The following is a 15,578-nucleotide window of genomic DNA, read 5'->3' on the forward strand; positions in this document are numbered from 1 at the left end:
TTATTTGGTTGAAGTTTTTTCTTGTGGTCTTTGTCTACCCCCCCAACCCTTATTGTGCATGTTTGTGGCCTCTTCAACTTACTCTGTATTCTCTAGGATGGAACGAAACCCATTTTTCTTTTATTAGCTAACTCTATCCTGGAGTCCTCTCTTGGCAGTCCAGTTGGCTGTTCTCCAAGTCATCCAGGCTTTTCCATTTTTTTCCCTCTGTGTTGGATCTCTTCTACTGGATCCCATGATTCCATACCTTTTTTCTGTACTGTATTCTCCTGTAACCTGTGTTGATATCTTACAGGTAAATTTTCTAAGTCTTATTTTTCTGAAGAATTCCTTTATTATGTTTAGTATTTAGAGAGGCTTGTAAACTATAGACACAAAATAATGTTCCCTCAGAACTTTGGTACTTCTCCTTTGACTTCTGGTATGAATGTAACTAATGAAATTGAATGCCACTCTTATTCTCAATCACTTGTGGGTCACCTGAGGGAGTTTTCCTTTCTGAAAACAACGAGGACTTTTCATCATTATATTTTATAGGTTTGCTATCCACTTTGTGGGCACATAATCTGAAGTTCATAATCTGTGCTTTTAGAAAATTCTCTCGTGTAGTACTTTAATTTCTTCCTCAACGTTTTCTACTTTTCTCCACCTAAACTCAATATTTTCATGTGTTGAACTTCTTGGATTAATCTTTTATACTACTCTTCTCATGTTTTTCTGTTTTCTCTTTTCTAGGAACTCTTTATTCTCTGATTATTTTGTGGTATCTTGTTTTGTTTTATGGAAAGAAAATATCTGTATACATTTGTTGGTTGTAATTTATAGTATAATCAGAGTAATAATCCGTGTTTTCTTTATAGGCTCTTTCATCACTATATACCTTGATACCTTGACCTCTTCCTTCCATGTGACAAGCTTTAACTGTTTGGTGACCTTCGATTTGTTTCTTTGTATTTAAGAATCAGGTTACTAAAAGCCACTTGATAACTTTCTGTACTTATATCATGGGGCTCCTCTATTGGTGATCATACTTCAGGCTTATCCAATGGGGTTAATTAGTTCCCATTACCCAGAGAAACCCTAAATGCTGGAATGTCCAGGTCTTTGCTCTGAGACCATTAAAAGACCATTCAGATTCCCCCAACTTTTGGATCAAGCTGTATACGCCTGGAGTCCAGTGTAATAGTGGGGGTTGGAGGGGGAGGTGGGAACCAGTTGTTCAAAAGAGAGGCCTTGTAGCTGGTATTTTGAAGTATAAAATCTTCCCAGTGTTGTATAGGACAAATGTTCTTCCTACTTAACAACAGTTCAGTAGACTGAGACCTTCATTGAACTATTTCTTCTGCCTTCCGTCTTCTGGAAACTTTTTTTTTGTGTGTGTGTGTGGTTGGGGGTGGTACCGGGGACTGAACTCAGGGGCACTCAACCACTGAGCCACAGCCACAGCTCTATTTCGTATTTTATTTAGAGACAGGGTCTCACTGAGTTGCTTAGCTCCTTGCTTTTGCTGAGACTGGCTTTGAACTTGGAATCCTCCTACCTCTGCCTCCCGAACCACTGGGATTACAGGCATACACCACCACTCCTGGCCCAGAAACATTTTTATATGTATCTGCCTAAAATGGGTTTCTGCATTTCTTTTTTTCATTCAGACCTTAGTCAAAATACTGCCTTTTCATGAGAACTTCCTTGATCACATAGTGTGAGGTAGTCCCATCCTCCCCCATTATACCTTAGTAGCTTTGTTACTCTGAATGGTATCTAGAGTCCACCAAAGACATAGACCTCACCTACCTGATCACACCAGAAGCCAGTGTCTGTCTGGTATGCAGCACAAACTTTTTTTTTTTTTTTTTTTTTAAAGAACTTAGTTTTCTTTGTTAGGTGAATGAATCTTGTCCCTGATAGTCCTCTTGTCCTTTTTGTTACTATGGACTTAAACTGTTATGATTTTGCTATCATTTTAATATAGTCTCTAGAAAGGAAGAGAAGTGATTGTGATCATTGTCCCAATTAATCTTGAATCCAACATGTTCACTAATCTGCATATCTGCTTGATCACATTTTATTTTATAGAAAAATAAATACAAAGGTAAGGTAGATATGGAAATTCTCTGTACTATCTTTATAGTTTTTCTATAAATCTAAAATTATTCCAAAATGATATTTGTTTAAATCAGAAGGAAAATTAAGAATTATTTAAGCTAGTTCTGTTTTTTCAATACATGTTACTATATAAACCCATTTGGATATCTTTGTTGCAAGTGTCTTCCAAATGCATTTAAGTTGCATATGTGAAGTAACATCATACAAAGCTAGTTTTTCACCTAGGATGAGTATTTCAAAGCATTATTACTTTTGTTAAGATAAATTAGTAGACTATACAAATAAAGAACTGATGGTGTAATTTTAACTCCAATTGACTGAACACCTGAGACTTTGAATTGATTTAAATTGAGTAACAAATATACTATCTCAAAAGCTTTGGGCTCTGGTTCATTATTTAATTATTTTCTTGTTTTTTTCTAATAAATTTATATTTTATGGGGAACATCAAGAAAAATCAGATAACCTCTTGTTCACCAGCATGTCCTATAGTCCAGCAGTTTTAACACAAGGTGTGTGCCAGAAAGTTAAAATACCAGCTGTTAGAAAGTACTGGGGACTTAATTAGAACAAATTATATCCCATGCTTTTATAATTATGTCAAAATGAATCCTAATGTTTATATATATAAACTAAAAAGAACCATTAAAAAAAAGATAGACTGTCTTGTTCCAATAGCTGCATAATTTGGGAGAGGGAAGGCCTATCTTCTTGTTTTTCTCCCTCTTCCTCCTTGTCATCAGTGTTAAAATTTGGGTAACTACTATTTAAACTTAACATAGGAAAAGACAGTAAGAATGCAAGTTATAGACTTTACCTTTAAGAGGTTTACAATCTAGTTGAGAAGATTATGTAAATATATGCATAAAACAATGTCATCTTTGAACAGTGGTAGTAACAAAGACCACCAGTCTGAGTTATAGTCTTAACAGTTTTACTCTGGGGAGTGTGTTTAGGTAAGACATTTATTCAATCATTTAGTCTCACTTTCCAAACAGAGGAATTTAGCTTCAATCAACTCATTGGTCTCCTTCCGCTCTGAAAGTTCTATAGCTAAACACTGCCTTCTATGGTAGGGTAGTTGCAGAGGGAACCCACTTCACTGCAAATGATTGAAACCAAAGTCAATGCCATTTCTTCAGCAGGGTGGTCCCCACCTCCTGTCCCTTAAACTTGAACTGTAAGCTAAGTCATTAAACCAAAGAGATGGAATAATACACTAACAAGATCAATCTTGCAGAACACTTTCCTTCTATCAAAACATTGACTAAAAAATTATATGTAGGTATCTTACTAATGTTAGGCTTTTTAATTGTTGTTTGAGAGAAATCATGTATGTGCCATTTAATAGGGGTTTTTAAAAGTAAAAAAAGGAAATTTCTTCCTTGGTTCCAGTTTCTTCCATATAGTTCCATTTCTATTATCTACATTCATTCAGTAAAGGTTCATTCAGTAAAGTACCCAACAAATTACCCACACCAGTTTTAACACTTCCTACCAAGAACTTCACTAGCATTTTGGCTTCCCCTTGTGATAAGTATGAGCAGCTAGTAGAAGAACCCTAGTGAACATGCATATAATTTGCACATACATACAGCATCATTAGGAAGCATTAAATTTCTTCTGGAATTTGGTGGATTATGTTAAACTGAAGACTGCTAAGAAGGAACAAAAGCATAGGGAACAGATATGGTCTGGACACATAAAACTAATGTGTTCCTACCCTCTACTCTATAAACATATTTTAGTGCTTTGGTCATTCATTCATTGTATAGGGTTACAAGCTGAACTATTAAAGAGAGGAAGTAATAAGTCTGTAAACATTATACTCCTGAGAACAAATTTTAGTTCAGTTTTGAATGTTTTGTTTTTTATTTTTATGTTTGCTTGACTTCCGAGTTCTCCTGTAAGAGGGTTACAATGATTGTCTAATTGTCACTAAAGCAACCTTAAAAGTTAAAAAGATGTGGAATTTTAAGCTCTGATGTCTGTCCTTAGAGAGCTAAATGCTCATAAATGTGTTACTTTCTGCTAAGTGAGAAATATACAAAATAGGGGAAATGATAATTTATTCCCTTTTGTCAAGATTAAAGCTTGCTATTAACATATCTATTGATTAAAATATTACACACACCCCAATTTGGGTATGTAGAAGGTGACAGTTACTTATCTATTTTGCCTGGTGAGCCCAATAAGTATATAGGAACATCATAAAGTTTGTGAAGTGGATAGGCTTTATTTGTTTCTAATTTGGAAAGACTTTTTGCAAGGAGTTAGGCAGCTACAATGAGCAAGAAAAAGATTTTTTCATGAATTTGACACAATCTGAAAAACATACGCAAGCTAAGAAGGGGCTATCAACTTGCAAAAACTAGACATCCGTCTAAAATAATAGACTAATCTGATTCAAAGTTCATGATTATTGTCTTGATCAGGATTTCAAAGAAGAGAAGGGTGCTGAATTTGAGAAAAAATGTATAGAAAAATTATTGAGGTAGGGCTAAACAAGGTTCAGATAACCGCTTTTTTTTCCCTTACTTTTTTATTTTAAAAGCAGTATAGCTTTAAAGATAACTACTCTTTCATCTTCCTTTACATTTTATGTTTTCTTTTGGATTTTTAGTAGCTAACCAGACAAATTGTTAGTGTATATTGGTATACTATGAGTCGAGTTTTAAACATGAAAAATAACCCATCATCCCTCTTTGTAATCCTACTTAGCTGGCCTATTTGGCCATTGATTAGATTCTCAAGAGGTGCCGGTGCTGTTGCACATGCCTGTAATCCCAGCAGCTTGGGAGGATGAGAAAGGAGGATTGCAAGTGTGAGGCCCTAAGCAATTTAGTGAGCCCCTGTCTCAAAATATAAAAACGGCTGGGGATGTGGTTCAGTGGTAGAGCTCCTAGGTTCATCCCCAACACACACACACACACACACACACACACAAAAAAAAAAAAAAGATTCTTAGAGGTCAGATTTATATGGGGCAGCCATGTAAAAAGAATAATCACAAAATAACTAGTTTTCACATTTACTCTCTGATTCTACAAACCAAATAACTTGGCCTGAATTTCTTTATGAGATTTTTCCACATGAGATTATTGGCTAGTGTGGTTCTCTGATGAGAAAAAATTTTTTTAAAACCATTTTCTTGTAGTCAAAGTGTAAATCTTTATGTAAATAAATGATTAATTTATAACTTTAAAATGTAAATATAATTTACATTAAATTAAATGTTTTCTAGTTTTGAAGTTTAGAGATTCTCATTTATAAATCACATTTTTCTCATTTCCTACTTAAGTAGTAATTATTAACAATAAACTTCAATAAATTAGTTACTTTTAAAAATTTGTCTATGATTATTTATATTTATCACTGTTTATTTGGATCACTCAGAGACTTATTGAGTATCTGCTGTGCACACAACATTGTACTTACTTTAGGGAAAATAACTTTGACAACTTAGAGATTTATTAAGACTTCTTCACCAATTTTTCAGCTTTAAATTCTAAATTGGCATATGGATCTTGCTTAATAGTTCTTTTTAGTACTTACATGAGAGAAAGTAAGGCTGTATCTTTTGAATGAAGGGAACTTAATTAGTTATATATAGAGAAATACATTTGCCTGGCTGTTGTAAATAATTCTTTTTAATAATTCTTTTTAATTTATAGCCTTTGTACCCATTCTAAAGATAGTCTTTTATTCCAAATTTTTGGTCCTACTTACTAAATACTTAAATTTGCAAATGAGGACACTACAAAAGCAGACATTGCTACAGCATAAATAAATACTTTGAAAGAAAAACTGTTTAAATAGAAATACTGTTCCGTTAGAATATTGGAGGTCAGACATTGTCTTTTTCTTCTTGGCATAGTACCTTGCTAAGACCCTGTAAATTAACAAGTAAAGAAGATAAAGAAAAAATCAGTTTATCATAAAAATTTGTGCCTGTTGTTTTTAGCAGGTGCCCAATTTGGAAGGTCATTTTGGGTTTTCTGTTTAGTTTTTGTTTAGCTTTATTTGTTTATGGTTCCCATGTCCCATATGGAGTTTTGTATGCGTTTCATATATAAGGCAATGTTTGGGGCATTTAAAACTCACCAGAAATCCAGCTAATAAATTTTATTTGGCTTAGAATAAAGTCCCTAGGTAGGATTGCAGTATAGTATGAAATGAAAAATTGGGGTGGGTGGTATGGGAATATGTATTTACAAACAATGTTCCATGATATTTAGTAATTACAATTGCTTTGGAATTAATATGACTTATTAGGGAAGAAAAAAGGAAAAAACAACTCCCCACCAAAATAAAAATGCATTTTCTTTTGGAAAGAACCACTTTATTTTCCTACTTTTTCTTTTTTCCTCCCCCCCCCCCCATTTTTCCTTTTTTTTTTTTCTTTTTATTTTAAAGATATTTGGGCTATAGGGTGTATATTTGCAGAACTACTAACGTCAGAACCAATATTTCACTGTCGGCAAGAGGACATCAAAACTAGTAATCCTTATCACCATGACCAGCTGGACAGAATATTCAATGTAATGGGATTTCCTGCAGGTACACAATATGTTTTTGTTTTTAAATCACTGTTATTTGATCTTAGATATCTTCATTGGAAAGGTGTATATTTTTGGCTGATGAAAGCTACTCTTACTCCAGTCTTAGTTTTTATGACTGCATTTATCAAAGATTTGTAGAAATAACAAAATTTGTAGAATTCACATATTAACATGAAATTATTTTCCTGAATTTGAGGAGTGTTTTGTTTTCTTTTGTTTTACTTTTTTGTTCTGTTGTCTGATATTTTAAATGATAAAATATTTGCAGTATCCATATTAAAAAGATGCATTTTATTCTTACCAGCAGAAACTCCAAAATTAATGATAGAATTTTTTTCCTGGCAGCATATTTAATGCTGCTAATACTTGGCATTTGAATATAAATCTTGACAATTGTTTCTGTGTAGAGCACTAGCACAATCACATTATATTGAGTAATAGTATATTTGCTCTCTAACCTTTGTCAATAAAAATATTCTTTAAAGTAATCTGTTAGAACAGTCAGAATATGGGTATAAGTCATATTACTACATGACAAATTAGCCTACTCTTTTTTTGTAGCAGGGAGAAAATTTATAGATGTCCCATCCTCAGCATTACATCTTTCCAACTATTTCCATACCCTGGTTATATCCAAGAATGGTAGTTCATCAGTCACTGAAAACTGCTCACAGGGCCAGAATAATGAAAATTTGTTTAAAACACCAAAATAATTTTGGCTAGTCAAATACTGAATAGAATTATATATTATTAGGGATATTCCTCAGGTCACTAAAACTCAAGACTAATACAGAAGTATCTGGAAGTTTTATTCCATATTTCTTAATAAAGTATCGGTTATCAATAAATGAAGAGTAACTATTTAGATATTGCCATTTTTTAAAACTGTTCAACAGTTTTAGAAGACCACTTTTTATGATAGGAAATTTACTTATTCACTAATTATTTACTGAGAACCTACCATGCGTCAGACACTATCTTGAGTAGAAAACACTGATATTGATATAGCAGATGTGATTGGAGGTTTCATTGTATTGCTATAAGTAGAATGCTTTAAAAATAGTTTAGGTTTGAGCAGATAGAGAGGAATAGCCTTTTCTTGCTGCTTGTAAATTTGTCTATTCAAATTTCTGAGGCCTACAGGGAAAGGAAAGTGGTGAGGGGCTTGAGGGTGCTGAAGGTCTCTATCAGAGATGCTTTTTAATGTAGGTTCAACAGTCAGTTAAGGTGGGCTCAGTTTCTAGGAGGCCTTGAAAGGCAAGGAGCCGAGTTTAGATCTGATGAACAAATGAGGGAGAATCCTTAGTAAATTCTTGATTATCAGATACATGACTTATGTCTAGAAAGAATAGTATGGCAGTGGAATGTAAAAATTAATTGAAGAGAAGTAACTGAGGTCAGGAAACCACCTGCTTGTTATAGCAGTCCCATAGCCAGAAAGTGATAAGGAAGGTGCCTACATGACAGATATATCATTTTTATAGGAGGTATGTAATTGAGGGAAAACTAGAAGATTACGTAAATATTCTTTCTTGAAAAGTAGGCAAATAAAGAAATTGTAGCAAGAAATAAAGCTAAGGAGAAAATTCCATTCAGGAATTCAAGCATATTTTTAGTTTACATTTTTATGTGATGATGTCTAAGTAGCAAAAACCCTAAATTCAAAAACAAACTTCTAAAGGCCATTTGAAAGCTAAAGGTAGTGCTGGGGTTATAGCTCAGTGGTAGAGCACTTGCCTAGCATGCATGAGGCCCTGGATTTGATTCCTAGCCTGCCAAAAAAAGACCCCCACACCCCTCTGCCCACCAAAAAATAAATAAATTAAGGTTCTGTTAGCTGTCTGGTACAGTGCTGTGCACCTAGTGGGCTCTCAGTAACATCCCACTGACGGTAAGAGAGAAGACAAGTTATCTAGCATGTTGGAGCAACTCCAATACCAATAAAATTAACCAAAACATATTTTATATCTCAGGTTGTGTTCAGGGATAATATTGAACCACCCAAGGTGCCAGCTGACTTGTTAATCCATTAAGTCCCCCAAGTTTCAATTCTGTATATATTGCAGTAAAATTGACACATGCATTAAAATAGGTTGGAAATCAAATCTAGAGCTTATATTACATTAATATTACTATAATATATTATCATAAGTATATGTTATGTACTTATGTTATATGTTATGTATTAGTTTTTATATACGTTCCACTTCTGGGATGATGGGACAAAAATGGGGTAATATAATAGTTGTATCCCACCCTGTTTTGCAAACAGTTACTGCTTACCTTGATTGCTAATGGAAAGCAATGTGTTTAATAAGGTGAAAGGAGGGCTATATTATTAATGAGGGGTGTATTTTAAAGCCACAGAGGTGAAAGATCTTAGATTTATAACATTCCTTCTGAGTGATAAAATTGAGGCAGATTATAGTAAAATATACAGAAAGTAGACAGTTTAAAATTTAAATTGTAAGTAGAGATCTCTCGAGCCATAAAGGAATCACAATGTATATTTACTATTCAAGATGTTTGCTGTTTCTGAGCATTTATTTGAAGTCTGGGCTTTCAAAAAGGTTTAAAAGTAAGGAAATGTAATGAAATGGAGATAACCTTTGTTAAAATTCTTAACAGTGGGAATTTAGGCAACATAAAAATATATCAATGTATTTCACAGATAAAGATTGGGAAGATATAAAAAAGATGCCCGAACATTCAACATTAATGAAAGATTTCAGAAGAAATACGTAAGTTGCAAAGAAAATGGACCCTTTGTTGATTTTTTTCTGGAATACTCAGTATAAAATTGAATATTCAACGTAATAGATTACTCAACATAAAATTACTCTAATAAGTAACTGTACTTAGTCAAATACATATTTTTCATGATGTTAGTCTTCATTTCTTAAGATATTTAAGTGATACTATAGTGACTAAAATTATTGGCTGATTTGCATATGAGAAAAAGAATCAATTCATTACTACTTTCTGGAAACTCAGCATTAGTAGGAAATGTCAAGCTAAAGAAGTGAGATTAAACAATGTTGCTAAGAGCCACTAGCCTATCCATGTAGGTTGTGTAGTAATTATAATCAAGTTTTACTAAGAGAAGAATGAATATTTCAATATTTCATTTATTTACAATGTGAGTCCAACAATTGGGAAAGTCCAGTTCATAAAAAGTGTATTTTGAACTTACTGGTAAGGTTAAGTTAAACTTTTGACCGTGTTATTTAAAATAATTGTTAAAATATAATTTATGTGAAAAAATACTGTTCAGTATGTTACTCATGAAATTGTCTTGCATTTAATCATTGGTATTCATTCAGAAGTGACCAGTGTGGATACTGAATGAAGTACAAAACTGATGTAAAGCTACTTTTTAATATTATATATCAGTTTTGATTAAAGAAATTCTGTTTGGAAGGACCTTAGGCAATGTAAAATTAACCTCAAATCTAATGTAAATATTTCATAGTATTTCTCTTTCAGGTACACCAACTGCAGTCTTATCAAGTATATGGAAAAACACAAAGTAAAACCAGATAGTAAAGCATTCCACTTGGTAAGCTTTAGATAACAGTACTAATGAAATGCATTTCCCATGTTTATCTAGTAGCACAAACTAAGGCTTTGTTTGATCCATTATATAAATTATATAAAATAACCATATAGGTTACTTAGCTGTTAAGAGTTCTTTAATGATACATGGGTGTTGTTTATGCATACCAATAAAAGCATCAAAACACTCACTTTTCCAAACTCATATCTGGCTTGACAAACTAATGTTTAATCCCATTAGATTTTTATAAAGGTAATGATTATAATAAGTCTGTCAATAACATTTTTTAAATTATTATTATTTTCTATCAGTATTTTAAAATCTCATAAAAGTACCAAACACTCCCTCTATTCAGCAATAACTTCTATAGGTTATTTTGCATTTAATCTCTTGAAAGATTGATTATAAAATTTTTAACTCCTAAGATATCTCTGATAAACTTAAGTATTAGAAGTTCAGTGCTGTTATGCATTATTTGCTTTTTCTGGAAGAATGTGAGAGGTGGTATATTTATCAGTGTGCAATGAAGAATTGTCTAGAATCTAAATGAATCTTACTAGCAAGATAATTTATGACAAGATTATATTTAACCTAAATGTTCACAATGAAATTTCCATTGCTACACTGTAATAATTGATAATGGTTTTCAGTTTTATGTTTTCAAAAAAGGGTGTATAACAGGTTTATAACATATACAAAAGGGATTTGGAGAAGCAGATTCTATTTTGCTTGACTTAAAATTCTTCATTCCTTATTCCCAAGTATTTTTAAATGGGTTGTTTTTGTTGTGGTGGTGGTGGTTGAGTTTTTTGGGTGTTTTTTTTTTTTAAATTGTAGATGGGCACAATACCTTTATTTTATTTATTTATATGTGGTGTTGAGGATCAAACCCAGTGCCTCACACATGGCAGGCAAGCAGCCTACCACTGAGCCACAATTGCCCCTTAAGTGGGTTCTTTAACCTTAAAAGGTTTGAACATGGCTTTATAGCAACCAGGTTCGATGGCAAACATTTCTTTTATTTCTGCTTTTTCTTCTCTTCTGCTTTTGCTTTCTATATCTTCTACTTGCTATTATAACAAGTTGTATTTTATATATTTCATATTTTTTCAACCATTTAAAAATCACTGCTTAACCTGTCATGTTACCAGTATATTTTTTCAAATAATGGTGTATATTCTAATGTACTTACAACCATACCCAAATTAGCAAGTTAAAGTTAGATTCTTCTTTATTTACTGACTTATTGTGGCAAAATGATGACAGTGATGCTAGACTGAAAGTCATGATTTGGAGGAATTACTTTTATTCATCTCTAGTCCTTGCCACTCATTGTAGTCTGAGGTGACTGTCACTACTATCACCCCTGAAACTCTTGAGAGAGATACACCTTCCTGATAATTTGTCATTTTTATTGGGGTGACCTGTCTTTAAATCTTGAGTGGGCCCATCTGAAAACTCCATTATACTCCCATTAAACTGCTGGAAATTGCAAATAGCAAATCCAAGTTTTCCCTTTCAACTCTAAGAATAAAATTGGGCTTCCATTGGAATATCAGATCATTAAAATAAAATTTGAATCTCGCCATCCCAATGTTTTGTCTGTTTTTAAATAATTTATGTCCTTTTAACCTCTAAACTGTGTTATTTCACGTTAAATCCCAATGTGTCTGTTAGTTCATTGGCTTTCCAAATGTGATTTCAGTCCAGCAGCTCACACATTACCTAAGGAACCTATTGAAAATGCAGGTTCTTGGGCTTCTGCCCAGATCTGCTAATCAAAAATTCTGGAAGCAGGGTCCAGCAATCTGTTTACAGAAGTCTTCTGGGTGATTCTACTACATGCTAAATCTGAAAAAACTATACTAGATCAAAGAGTATAAATTGTGAGACCACACAGTTTACAGTCACTTACATTGAATACTAGACTCAAATATTCTAGTTCTTGGAGCCTTCAATTAACTATGTTTTAACTAAAGTAGAAGATTGAATCTTCATATTTGCGTGGCATTTCTTTATGTAACAATAATAATTATAATAGTATTTATATTTATAATGCTTTCTTTATGGCAGACACCATTATAATTGCTTTCTATTTATTCATTTAATCTTGAAAATAAACCTGTGAAAGGAGGTACCATTTTTAATTTCCATTTGACAGATAGATTACAAAGAGTTGAAGTAACTTGCCCAATGTCACTCCACTAATATTTTGTCAGGATTTGAACCAGGCAATTTATTTCCACAGTCTCTACAAGTTGTATGTTACCATATTTATCTAGACTAGTCTGACACTATTCAGTAGAACATTTTATGATTATCTGCACTGCCCAGGTAGGGTAGTAACTAGCTATATTTGGCATTTGAAATTCTGACTGTGTAACTGATTTTTAAAAATTTAATTCCATTTTACTTAAATTGGATCTAAATCTGCATTGTTACATATGGCTAGTGTATCATTTGTGTTAGAACAATTTTTCCTTTTTTAGTCTTATTCTAAATTGGGTAAAGCAGTTTAGAGAAGGAAGGAGAAAAGATCATTGGTTTAGTTAGACAAGGCATAAATGTAGTTATTCTTTGGATGAGAATCAAATGAAATAATATTAGAATTACTATAATTTGAATTGCTGCATTAAACTTAATAATTAGGATTTTCTCATTGTTAATTCAGCAGGAATAAATATCGTCTCCTTTGTGGTATCATTCCTCAAACAATATTCTTTCCCATATGTGTTAACAGGTAGCTATAAGAACTAATAAGTAATGTTGTTATGATTTATGGTTTTAGCTTCAGAAGTTGCTTACCATGGACCCAATAAAGCGAATTACCTCAGAACAGGCTATGCAGGATCCCTATTTCTTAGAAGACCCACTTCCTACATCAGAGTAAGTGATAGATTTATGAATTTAACAGTATAATGGCATTTTTTGAAGCATTTTTTTCTTTTAGTTGTCAACCCTAAGTTGCCCCTTCTCTTTGATGGAGACGCAAGGAAATCCTTATGACAAGCAGAAATTGAGCTCTGCTGATTGAAGTGTCACTTAGGAGCTTTATGATTAAGAGGACTTCCTGTTCTCTTGCTTTATGAAAGGTAGATCATGTTCGTTTCAGCAGTAATACAGTTATTCAGTGACAGGGTTGATTATGCATGCTGTAACTCCTTTAGACTCACTGAGATGGCTTATTGCCTGCAATTATAGTTTTGTATTCCAAAATCACAAATACTGTTCCCAAATAAATTTGTGTTCCCTATACTATCTTTTGTTTTAAATGTAGAAGGTAGTATTAAAAAAATTGTCTTTAAACAGTGACAAATTTCAGCTGGAATCTGTATTTTTGTTGTAGTAATAGCAGAGTAAGTTTTGGGTAAAAGAAGAAAGTTGAGTCATATTGGATGATTATTGATAATTTTTATACAAAAAAGACTATTATATGGCCTGCTATAATGTCACCGATTAGAAGAAAAATTCATTCTGTCATAGTTGCATGAAAGGTACTTATATTTGCAAATGTGGAAACAGAGTTCATCTCAGATTAAAATAAAAACTACCTAATAAGTGAAGCATTTGAGATGCCAAATAGCATACAAATTTTTTTTTTCTTGTAATCAGTGTTTTTGCCGGTTGTCAAATCCCTTACCCAAAACGAGAATTTTTAACAGAAGAAGAACCTGATGACAAAGGAGACAAAGTAAGTATTAAAGTACAAGTTGGCAGTGTTGTATTCTTGACTGCCTTCATGACATTTCTGATGTGGCTGTATTTTGTTCTCCTTCTGAGTTGAACTTTGTTTTTCTGTTTAACCAATTGAGAAGAACCAGCAGCAGCAGCAGGGCAATAACCACACTAATGGAACTGGCCACCCAGGGAACCAAGACAGCAGTCACACACAGGGACCCCCGTTGAAAAAAGTGAGAGTTGTTCCTCCTACCACTACCTCAGGTGGACTAATCATGACCTCAGACTATCAGGTATTTAAAATTTGTTTTGTATTGACCTGCTATGTCAGTGTTTGCAGAGGAAACTTGTGACATTTGGAAAATGAGTTATAATTGAGAAACATTGACTTCTGTGTACATGAGAAAGTACACTATTATGGAAAAATACCGTCAGTGCTATCATAGGAAGGGGTAGACTTTTAAAACAGGCATCTTGGAATGATAACTACATCTTAAGCCATTATTTAATTGTGTGATATTATGTAAGTGATATAGTACCTCCTAGCTTTAGTTCTTTCCTCTATACAATGGGCCTAATAAAACCTAACTTGGAGTTGTCAGATTAGGAACAATGTATTGCATCCCAGTCTAGTCATTTCTGGGAAACCTTGAGTAAATGATTCAAGTGTTCTTAGTGTCCTTATTTGTAGAATATGGATAATGGTAAATTGAGGTTGTAGTGAAGATTAAATTGGAATATTGCATGGCTCATGCATAGTGGCTATCCTGACATAAGTGCTTAATAGAGGATACCAAATAGTTTTTTAATCATTTTTATTATTATCACCATTAAAATTCTTAGTATTTAGAGTATACAGTAAGTACTTCTTTGGTGGTGGTGCCGGAGGTGCTCTTAATAATAAGAACAGCTTGTTGAGTACTTATATTACTAAGTGCCAGCTTTATCCTTAGGTCATTATACTCTAGGAGGTAATGTTTTATTATTGCCATTTCAGGAGACTTAAGGCTTGCCTCTGCAATTAGCTTTCACAGGGTCAGCCAGTAAGCCAATGGTAGAACCAGGATTCAGATTGGTTGCCTACTTGTGGGTCCATCCTGTCACTTTCTTTGTGGAAAGACTTGTTTTCAAAATCATAACCACCTTCCTTTCTCCTCAGTTTATTCTCATCATTTGCCAGCTAAACTGGAAATAGGAAGTATACTGAAAACATAACCAATTAGTTATTTACCTAAAAAAAGATTACAGAGATCTAATGAAACTGGTTTAAAGTTCAGTACTAAACATTACTGCACTTCTAGGATTAGGTATTTAGCTCTTTGCTTTAGTTTAGGAGAGGTCCCACCTGTCACACCACAAATCTTTGTCTGCCTGAGTTGTGACCCTCTCCCAGTAAGGGACACAGCAAGGCATCTGTGGATGTTGGTATTCCATTATCTTTTTGCTCCCCGTCTGGAAGGGAAGATTGCACCTCTCTTGGCTTAAGGCCCTTTGCTTCTGAAACTCAGAAAATGATGTTATGCTTCTTTATTGGTGGTGGTTTTGTGGGTGATTTCAAAAATAGTATTTCTAACTATAGTTTCCTGGTCTACTCTTTTAAAAATGTTTTTGTTTTTTTTTTTTTTTTTTGCTAAGTTAGCAGAATTTAGAATTAAATGACTTACTGAATTTGTTTT

At 33.3% G+C, this 15,578-nt stretch overlaps 1 protein-coding gene across 9 annotated transcripts in view; it reads left to right on the forward strand.

The window, feature by feature from the left end:
- Positions 1–15,578, forward strand: part of Cdk8 (cyclin dependent kinase 8) — a 171,870-nt gene that overhangs the window by 108,021 nt on the left and 48,271 nt on the right. For 8 of the 9 annotated variants that reach the window (XR_009227182.1, XR_009227183.1, XR_009227177.1 and 5 more), the window contains 6 exons: positions 6,523–6,666; positions 9,340–9,409; positions 10,155–10,227; positions 13,013–13,110; positions 13,837–13,915; positions 14,037–14,195. Coding sequence is in view for 4 of the 9 variants with exons in the window: in XM_046448133.2 (XP_046304089.1) it covers positions 6,523–6,666; positions 9,340–9,409; positions 10,155–10,227; positions 13,013–13,110; positions 13,837–13,915; positions 14,037–14,195 (623 nt within the window). In the remaining 5 variants the exon portion in view is untranslated. The remainder of the gene's footprint in view (positions 1–6,522; positions 6,667–9,339; positions 9,410–10,154; positions 10,228–13,012; positions 13,111–13,836; positions 13,916–14,036; positions 14,196–15,578) is intronic. The other variant, XM_046448141.2, reaches the window with a different exon arrangement.

This window comes from Marmota monax, unplaced genomic scaffold (assembly GCF_021218885.2).
Source record: "Marmota monax isolate L192 unplaced genomic scaffold, Marmota_monax_Labrador192_F-V1.1 WCK01_AAM20220418_F8-fsc00043, whole genome shotgun sequence".
Classification (NCBI taxonomy): Eukaryota; Metazoa; Chordata; class Mammalia; order Rodentia; family Sciuridae; genus Marmota; species Marmota monax.